At 43.0% G+C, this 10,159-nt stretch overlaps 1 protein-coding gene across 1 annotated transcript in view; it reads right to left on the bottom strand.

Moving 5' to 3' along the window:
• Positions 1–307: 307 nt before the first annotated feature.
• LOC148533762 (cytochrome P450 2K4-like) overlaps positions 308–10,159 on the bottom strand; it is a 36,517-nt gene continuing 26,665 nt past the window's right edge. Inside the window, exons 9-10 of the mRNA XM_088467248.1 lie at positions 2,685–2,826; positions 308–2,148 (exon numbers count right to left, since the gene is read on the bottom strand). Of these exons, the coding sequence (XP_088323374.1) occupies positions 1,970–2,148; positions 2,685–2,826 (321 nt within the window). The 3' untranslated portion in view covers positions 308–1,969. The remainder of the gene's footprint in view (positions 2,149–2,684; positions 2,827–10,159) is intronic.

The raw sequence follows: 10,159 nt of genomic DNA, 5'->3' as shown, positions 1-10,159 counted from the left end.
ATTATTGATGAATGAATTCAAGATAGTCAGCGCAAACTTAAAGATGTAAGCAGTTAAAGAATCAATTAAACAGGGAAGTGGGGAAGGGAGGAGGGGGAAGACAAGGGAATATACATAGGGAATGGGAAGGGGGTAATTTGGTATGAGTGAGGACAGTCGCATCTCACAAAACATGCCTCTCCTGCCCATCTGTATGAATATTATGGTGGTACTTACATAGGATACAAAGACTTGCAGAGGGATGGATACCGTCTAGTAGGAAGATTTAGCAGCTTATGTCAGTAGACAACAATATCATATCGTCAGCGTATTGAAATATAAGTTAGTCCAATTGTACTAAGAGTTTTCATTAACTGTCCATATAAGTACCAATCTGTGGATTCGGATATATTTAGTATGTGGGATTGGATTGAGGTGTTTAACGATTCAATGTATAATGCCCATTTCACATAAAATTATTCCATACATTTGTTCAGATCAGGAAAATTGGATCTCCTATCAACATATAGAAATTGTAATAATTTTAGTTTAAATGTATTAATGGAGGGAGCAGTAGGTTTAGTCCAGTGATTAGTTTATTAGTTTTTTAGCGATCATAACGGAAATCACAATAAATGGAATCACTTGTTTTTTGGTGACTCCAAGATCCCAGTTCTTAAAATTAGAGCCCAGGCATGCTAGAGGGTCAGGTGACAATTTCAGTTTGCAGATGTTACTAATATAAATAGTGACCTTGTTCCAAAATTTTTTGATCTTCCTGCAATCCCAGAGACAGTGCATTAAGCACGCATTAGATATATGGCACTTCCCACATTCGCCCGACTCTGATGAAACCATGTGTTTGCATTGGCCCAGGGAAATATAAGCCCTAAATAAAGTCTGAATATGGACTTCTTGTAAATAGGCTGATTGAAGTATGCGGATAATGGTATTAAAATGCTGGAAAAGATTATTGGTTCAAGATAACATAGGAATATCTACATGCCAAGTTAAATAGGCTCTGCTCCATAGAACCTCATGGGAGGAGTTAACCGTATTGGAATATATAAATGTAGTCTTGAATGAGACGGACTGAATATGATTAATGAGGAATCTAATAGGAACAGTTTGCGAGGATGGTGGAAACGTGGGCTGAAATGAGAAGATGTAATGCCTCATCTGCAAGTACATGTAGACAATTTGGTGGGGAAATACTATATTGGCTCTGGAGATTGCAAAACGACATTAAAGTACATCCAGGATCAAATACTTTGGTAGCGGCATTTAGGCCTTTTTCTCTCCATAGCAAAAAGGTTGAGTCAAATGACGAGGGAGGCAATGCATGATTAGCCCAAAACATCACATATAAGGAGAGAAGCGATGATCTTTTTGAAAATGTTTATTTATGGAAATCCAAGCTTGAAAAGTATCTCTAAAGAAGATATAAGAATGAAGGGATTTCAAAATATCTTGAGACTTAGAGTTCCATAAAACAGTGGGGGAGAAAGGATGAAAGAAAGTGGAGTCAGTGTATACACTTCTCCCTAACATCCAGTCACTGATATACCTAAAGAAAATAGGCAATGAGTAAGTGCCTAAATCAGGAAATCCCAATGCTCCTTTGTTTTGTGTCAGGAGTAATTCAGACATGGTGATTCCTGGCATTTTACCCTGCCGAAGAAATTTGGAAAATGCGCAGAAAAGTGTCTTCAAATCTGATTTCAGTAGACCAAACAGAAGTATTTGTAGAAGATAAGATACTAATTTCTATTTAATACCTCTTATGACTAATTCAAATAAACTTGTTGCATGTGTAGAACAAATGTAGGGCTTGAAAATGGGCAATAATAACATTTCACATAAGAAAATGCCCAGACATTGTACATGACTTACATTGATTTGAACATAAGATATATTTTTCATAATGTCTCCATAAACCTAGCTTGGAAATTATTAAAATTATTTTCTTAGTGCTTGTCGCAATACTATTTTATGTACGAGGCACCGCACAAATCATGTGGCTCACGGGAGGACACGTCAGCCCAACTGCACGTGTCAAGTCCAGTGTGGCCCCTGGAGGAGCCTGGAAAGTGAAGTTCTGCAGCAGACTTGTGAAGAACATGAAGAGCTCCATTTTGGCCAAGCTTTCTCCGGCACAGCTTCTCCTACCTACAACAAAGGAACATGTGTTGGACAACCTTAGTATTATTATATTACCAATAATATACTGTATATACTGTACTTCTTCAAAGTACTTTACTTCAGGTGTTCTGACTTAACCACATAACTGGCTAATATTTTTCCCAAATAAAAAAATACACTCAGAAATTGTCATGTTCTTTAGAAAAAATTTTTTAAACACATATACCATAAAAATAGCATTTTTTTAAAAAATGCATGAACTTTAAACACTTTTAAACAATGTTTTTTGCATAGTGGGAGTTGTCTATAGTCTTTAAGAATGATGAAACAGCATGCTTATGAAAGCAATCTCAGCTCAGGAACTGTAATATCTTCTTTACACTGTTCTATCCAGTTTTTATAGTCTAATATTTGAAGATTACTGTGGCTCTCCGAATTGTGATATTGTCATTTGTACTCATCTTCTTATGTTTTTTTTCCTGGATAACATAAGTTAGGTCCTTTTCCTCCATTCCTTCTATGTACTGTAACTACACTAACGCACAATATCAAAACTAACCCACCAGCTGAGAAAGGCATGAATGCTTCATTCTTCACAAAATTGCCTTCGGCATCCAGAAAATGTTCCGGGTAAAACTCTTTTGGTTTTTCAAAGTGATCCTTGTCATACAGCACTGATGTCAGCAATGGGATTACGTGTGTCCCCTGAAGAAGTAATAATATTTGAACAAGTGACACTTATGTATAGAATAATCAAAGTGTATACTATTCAGTGTTAATATCCTTAGCAACATTGCAAGTATCTAACAGCAGTTCATGGTGCAAACATTTAAATAGTCTACATAGAAACAGAATGTGATCACTGTTTAGACTAGGGATGTGCAGGCTCGGATTAGTTTGGATTTTCCCACCAAATTCTGTTTATTCCCGGCAAAAATCGGGTCTCAGAAAGAGGCACAACGCCACCTTTCATGGACAAACATCATCAATCCTGGACATAAGTCCATGAAAGATGATTTATCCATGAAAGATGACGTTTTGCCTCTTTCTGAGACCTGATTTTTGACAGGAAAAATCTGAATTTGGTGGGAAAATCCGAACTAATCCAGCCTGCACATCCCTAGTTTAGACCCACATGGTCCACCTATATGGCCCAATTTTATTCCTAAAAAGCTCAGACTCATTTCAATCCTTAACATTTAATTTGACTCTAGTTTGTACTGGATGGGAACAGAAGTGTTACGTCACTGGTTTGGGAACCGTACAGTTAGCTTTGTAGTTAGGAGGATAGTTGAAGCTTGAAGCCATGATTAAGCTCTTTCTCATCTAGACCAATACTAGTAGGTTATGTATGGTTGCTTGTGAATGAACGGGTATGGATAGAATATTTGGAAAATGCAGAATGGAGTGCAGGAAACACATTAAGTTTAGTCTATTGATAATATTGTTCTCAGAACTGCAGTATAGTAGAGGCAAGCTGTAGGTATAACAACCTTGAGTACCGGGAACAGCCTGCAGGGCATGGAAATACTTGAGAGCTACACACTACTGAGAGTAGGGTGTGGAGGAATGCACCTGTAGGTAGTGGGACACCTGCTGGAATCAGTGCAAAGTGCAGAACAGCCCAGTTGGTAGATGCTTAAGAAAAATGCAGACTGAATAGGATGCAGAATATACTTGCATTGCAGGTAGCTGTAGATTGAGTCAACTGCGGTATGCACTTGTAAATACAGGTAATTGAAGAATGGGTCAGGTGCAGATGCACTTTGTAAATGCAGGTACTGTAGTTTGTAACTTAGGGCCTGATTCAGTAAGGATCACAAATGCAAAGCTGCACGCAGGCTGTAGATATATGATTTATGCACGCAGGCATCTTTGCAATTGCGATCCTTGCTATTATGCAAATGTAGCAGGAGGTGTATGACACGTCCTGCTGCATTTGCGATCTCAGCACTGCGATGGAGGTCACAGGCTGGGATCATCATTGTGACCATCGGTGGTTGATGGTCGCAATGGTGGACAGCGCTGGGCCTCCGGCCAGCTGAGTAAGCCTCAGCTTACTCAGACTGGCCACCTTGCGAGCCCAGGACATCAATGCAGATCCTGGGATGGCCACTTCCGGAATACGGGGCAGGCACGCCCTCATTTCCAAGAACACAAGCCGACCCTGCCCCCATACCGGCCCTTAAATGCCTCTGCCTGTCAATCAGGCAGAGGCATTCAAGGGTCTGTGTGCAACTATGCAGGACCCATTTTGCATGCTCGCAGAATGGGTCCTGTGTACACGCAGCTTCCCGATACCACCACAGCCAACAGCCAGGATAGTGTTCTCTGGGAGAAGAGTGCTGTTTCTGGCAATGAAATAGACACTGGAGAGAGTTTATATAGAGTGCTCTTAGCACCTAATGAGTATACAGGTCATATGTGCGTGACTGTTGGAATCTGGCAGATGCAGTCATTTGAGAAAATCCAAGATGCCACGACCATGCTCTGCTGCCATGGGAACAGCAAGCAGGCTAAATGCCAGTCACAAATGCAGAAGAACCAGTGTAGGTCTGAGGTGTGTGAGAATCAGCCAGGGATGGCACGGATGGCAGTAACATGACGCCGCTGGACGGACGATACTGATGTGACCCCAATGTGTGACAAAAATAATACTTCCTTTATTGATGGAATTGTTTACTGTATTATGGGTGATGAGGGCACTTATTCAAATTGTATCACAACTAGGGGTGTGCACCGGCCACTTTTCGTGTTTTGTGTTTTGGTTTTGGATCTGGATCTTTCTTCGTGTTTTGGATCTGGATTGGTTTTGCCAAAACCACCCTTGCGTGTTTTGGGTTCTGGGTTTTGTGTTTTGGATCTGTATTTTTTTGAAAAAAAGCATAAAAACAGCTAAAATCACAGAATTTGTAGGTTTTTCTGCTCCTATGCTATTATTAACCTCAATAACCTTAATTTCCACTCATTTCCAGTCTATTCTGAATACCTCACACCTCACAATAGTGTTTTTATGTCCAAAAGGTTGCACCGAGGTAGCTGGATGACTATGCTAAGCGACACAAGTGGGCGGCACAAACACGTGACCCATCTAGGCGTGAAACTGCAGTGGCAGACAGGATGGCATTGAAAAACTAGGCCCCAAACTGTACATAATGCAAAGAAAAAAAAGAGGTGCAAGATGGAATTGTCCTTGGGCCCTCCCACCCACCCTTATGTTGTATAAACAGGACATGCACACTTTAACAAACCAATCATTTCAGCGCCAGGGTCTGCCACACAACTGTGGCTGAAATGATTGGTTCGTTTGGGCCCCCACAAAACAAGCTGGCAATTTATCTGTCCCTGCACAAACTGGCTCTACGGAGGCAAGATGTCATCCTCATCCTCCTCATCCACCGATTCCTCACCCTCTTCAGTGTGTACATCCTCATCCTCACAGAGTATTAATTCGTCCCTGCTGGAACCACAGGTCCCTCTGTACGTTCTGGAGGCTGGTCTCCCTGGAAGAGTTGATAATTCATTTTATGAACATCATCTTCTCCACATTTTGTGGAAGCAACCTCCTACGCCTTTCGCTGACAAGGTTCCCGGCTGCACTAAACACTCTTTCGGAGTACACACTGGAGGGGGGGCAACTCAGGTAAAATAGAGCCAATTTGTACAGGGACCTCCAAATTGCTTCTTTTTCCTGCCAGTACAGGTACGGACTGTCTGACATGCCTACTTGGATGCTGTCACCGATGTAATCCTTTAACAGACAGACGCACGCTTGTCGCTGCTGCTTTGAGGATTCAAGTGCGGCTACGGCCCACACAATTCACAAAGACAGAAAAAAAAAAGAATATTTTTATTGTTTGTGGAGCACACTTTGAGGGTTACACCACCCTTTAACAGACAGACGCACGCTTGTCGCTGCTGCTTTGAGGATGCAAGTGCGGCTACAGCCCACACAATTCACAAAGACAGAAAAAAGAAGAAGAATATTTTAATTGTTTGTGTAGAACACTTTGAGGTGTCACCACCCTTTAACAGACAGACACACGCTTGTCGCTGCTGCTTTAAGGATGCAGGTGCGGCTACAGCCCACACATTTCACAAAGACCAAAAAAAAAAGAACAATATTTTAATTGTTTGTGTAGAACACTTTGAGGTGTCACCACCCTTTAACAGACAGACGCACGCTTGTCGCTGCTGCTTTAAGGATGCAGGTGCGGCTACAGCCCACACAATTCACATAGACAGAAAAAAAAAGAACAATATTTTAATTGTTTGTGTAGCACACTTTGAGGGTGTCACCACCCTTTAACAGACAGACGCACGCTTGTCGCTGCTGCTTTGAGGATGCAAGTGTGGCTACATCGCACACAAGTCACAAACACATTAAAAAATAGTTTTTTATTTTTTGGAACATTTTGAGAGTTACACCACCCTTTAACAGACAGACGCACGCTTGTCGCTGCTGCTTTAAGGATGCAGGTGCGGCTACAGCCCACACATTTCACAAAGACCTAAAAAAAAAGAACAATATTTTAATTGTTTGTGTAGAACACTTTGAGGGTGTCACCACCCTTTAACAGACAGACGCACGCTTGTCGCTGCTGCTTTAAGGATGCAGGTGCGGCTACAGCCCACACAATTCACATAGACAGAAAAAAGAAGAATATTTTTATTGTTTGTGTAGCACACTTTGAGGGTGTCACCACCCTTTAACAGACAGACGCACGCTTGTCGCTGCTGCTTTAAGGATGCAGGTGCGGCTACATCGCACACAAGTCACAAACACATTAAAAAAATAGTTTTTTATTTTTTGGAGCACTTTGAGAGTTACACCACCCTTTAACAGACAGACGCACGCTTGTCGCTGCTGCTTTAAGGATGCAGGTGCGGCTACAGCCCACACATTTCACAAAGACCAAAAAAAAAAGAACAATATTTTAATTGTTTGTGTAGCACACTTTGAGGGTGTCACCACCCTTTAACAGACAGACGCACGCTTGTCGCTGCTGCTTTAAGGATGCAGGTGCGGCTACAGCCCACACAATTCACAAAGACAGAAAAAAAAAGAACAATATTTTAATTGTTTGTGTAGCACACTTTGAGGGTGTCACCACCCTTTAACAGACAGACGCATGCTTGTCGCTGCTGCTTTAAGGATGCAGGTGCGGCTACAGCCCACACATTTCACAAAGACCAAAAAAAAAAGAACAATATTTTAATTGTTTGTGTAGCACACTTTGAGGGTGTCACCACCCTTTAACAGACAGACGCACGCTTGTCGCTGCTGCTTTAAGGATGCAGGTGCGGCTACAGCCCACACAATTCACAAAGACAGAAAAAAAAAGAACAATATTTTAATTGTTTGTGTAGCACACTTTGAGGGTGTCACCACCCTTTAACAGACAGACGCACGCTTGTCGCTGCTGCTTTAAGGATGCAGGTGCGGCTACAGCCCACACAATTCACAAAGACAGAAAAAAAAAGAACAATATTTTAATTGTTTGTGTAGCACACTTTGAGGGTGTCACCACCCTTTAACAGACAGACGCACGCTTGTCGCTGCTGCTTTGAGGATGCAGGTGGAATCTAGACGGGATTTGGAACCGAGGACACACTACCTCCATCAATTGTCTAAATCCCACTGCACTAATGTCGGATACCGGACGCACGTCTAACACCAACATAGCAGTCAAGGCCTCAGTTATACGTTTTGCTTCAGGATGACTGCTGTCGTACTTCATCCTCATCGCTAGGGACTGTTGGAGGGTCAATTGTTTAGTAAAAGTAGTGATGTTCCTACTTCCTCTCTGGGATGATGAACAACTCCCAGCAGCAGCAACAGCACTAGGAGGAAGTGGTTCTTGATCTTTCCCTATTTTATTTTTATCGGAGAAAGTTTGGTCCTCCATTTATGTTATATTGATATATATACGTGCGGCTAAAGCGCACACAAACACAGAAAATATTATTTTATTTTTGCTGGAGAGTAGTGCACTTTGTGGGTTACACCACCCTTTAAGAAATGAGCCAGCCGGCTCTTTACTTATGGGACACAGGCGCACGCTTGGCGCTGCTCCTTTGTTGATGCACGTGCAGCCACAGTGCACACAATTCACAAACACAGAAAATAATTTTTTTTTTGGTTTGGACTGGAGTGTACTTTCGGGGGTTACAGCACCCTTAACGGTCAAGCCAGCCGGCCCTTTACTTATGACACAGGTGCACGCTTGGCACTACTTTGTTGATGCACGTGCGGCTACTGCGCACACAATTCACAAACACAGAAAATAATTTTTTTTTTGGTTTGGACTGGAGTGTACTTTCGGGGGTTACAGCACCCTTAACGGTCAAGCCAGCCGGCCCTTTACTTATGACACAGGCGCACGCTTGGCACTACTTTGTTGATGCACGTGCGGCTACTGCGCACACAGTTCACAAACACAGAAAATAATTTTTTTTTTGGTTTGGACTGGAGTGTACTTTCGGGGGTTACAGCACCCTTAACGGTCAAGCCAGCCGGCCCTTTACTTATGACACAGGCGCACGCTTGGCACTACTTTGTTGATGCACGTGCGGCTACTGCGCACACAATTCACAAACACAGAAAATAATTTTTTTTTTGGTTTGGACTGGAGTGTACTTTCGGGGGTTACAGCACCCTTAACGGTCAAGCCAGCCGGCCCTTTACTTATGACACAGGCGCACGCTTGGCACTACTTTGTTGATGCACGTGCGGCTACTGCGCACACAATTCACAAACACAGAAAATAATTTTTTTTTTGGTTTGGACTGGAGTGTACTTTCGGGGGTTACAGCACCCTTAACGGTCAAGCCAGCCGGCCCTTTACTTATGACACAGGCGCATGCTTGGCACTACTTTGTTGATGCACGTGCGGCTACTGTGCACACAATTCACAAACACAGAATATAATTTTTTTTTTGGTTTGGACTGGAGTGTACTTTCGGGGGTTACAGCACCCTTAACGGTCAAGCCAGCCGGCCCTTTACTTATGACACAGGCGCACGCTTGGCACTACTTTGTTGATGCACGTGCGGCTACTGCGCACACAATTCACAAACACAGAAAATAATTTTTTTTTTGGTTTGGACTGGAGTGTACTTTCGGGGGTTACAGCACCCTTAACGGTCAAGCCAGCCGGCCCTTTACTTATGACACAGGCGCACGCTTGGCACTACTTTGTTGATGCACGTGCGGCTACTGCGCACACAATTCACAAACACAGAAAATAATTTTTTTTTTGGTTTGGACTGGAGTGTACTTTCGGAGGTTACAGCACCCTTAACGGTCAAGCCAGCCGGCCCTTTACTTATGACACAGGCGCACGCTTGGCACTACTTTGTTGATGCACGTGCGGCTACTGCGCACACAATTCACAAACACAGAAAATAATTTTTTTTTTGGTTTGGACTGGAGTGTACTTTCGGGGGTTACAGCACCCTTAACGGTCAAGCCAGCCGGCCCTTTACTTATGACACAGGCGCACGCTTGGCACTACTTTGTTGATGCACGTGCGGCTACTGCGCACACAATTCACAAACACAGAAAATAATTTTTTTTTTGGTTTGGACTGGAGTGTACTTTCGGGGGTTACAGCACCCTTAACGGTCAAGCCAGCCGGCCCTTTACTTATGACACAGGCGCACGCTTGGCACTACTTTGTTGATGCACGTGCGGCTACTGCGCACACAATTCACAAACACAGAAAATTATTTTTTTTTTGGTTTGGACTGGAGTGTACTTTCGGGGGTTACAGCACCCTTAACGGTCAAGCCAGCCGGCCCTTTACTTATGACACAGGCGCACGCTTGGCACTACTTTGTTGATGCACGTGCGGCTACTGCGCACACAATTCACAAACACAGAAAATAATTTTTTTTTTGGTTTGGACTGGAGTGTACTTTCGGGGGTTACAGCACCCTTAACGGTCAAGCCAGCCGGCCCTTTACTTATGACACAGGCGCACGCTTGGCACTACTTTGTTGATGCACGTGCGGCTACTGCGCACACAATTCACAA

The sequence above is a fragment of the Taudactylus pleione genome, unplaced genomic scaffold, assembly GCF_031769625.1.
Source record: "Taudactylus pleione unplaced genomic scaffold, aTauple2 ptg000070l, whole genome shotgun sequence".
In the NCBI taxonomy this organism is placed as follows: domain Eukaryota; kingdom Metazoa; phylum Chordata; class Amphibia; order Anura; family Myobatrachidae; genus Taudactylus; species Taudactylus pleione.
Note: the sequence above shows the minus strand (reverse complement) of the source record. Positions and strands in the feature narration are given on the sequence as shown.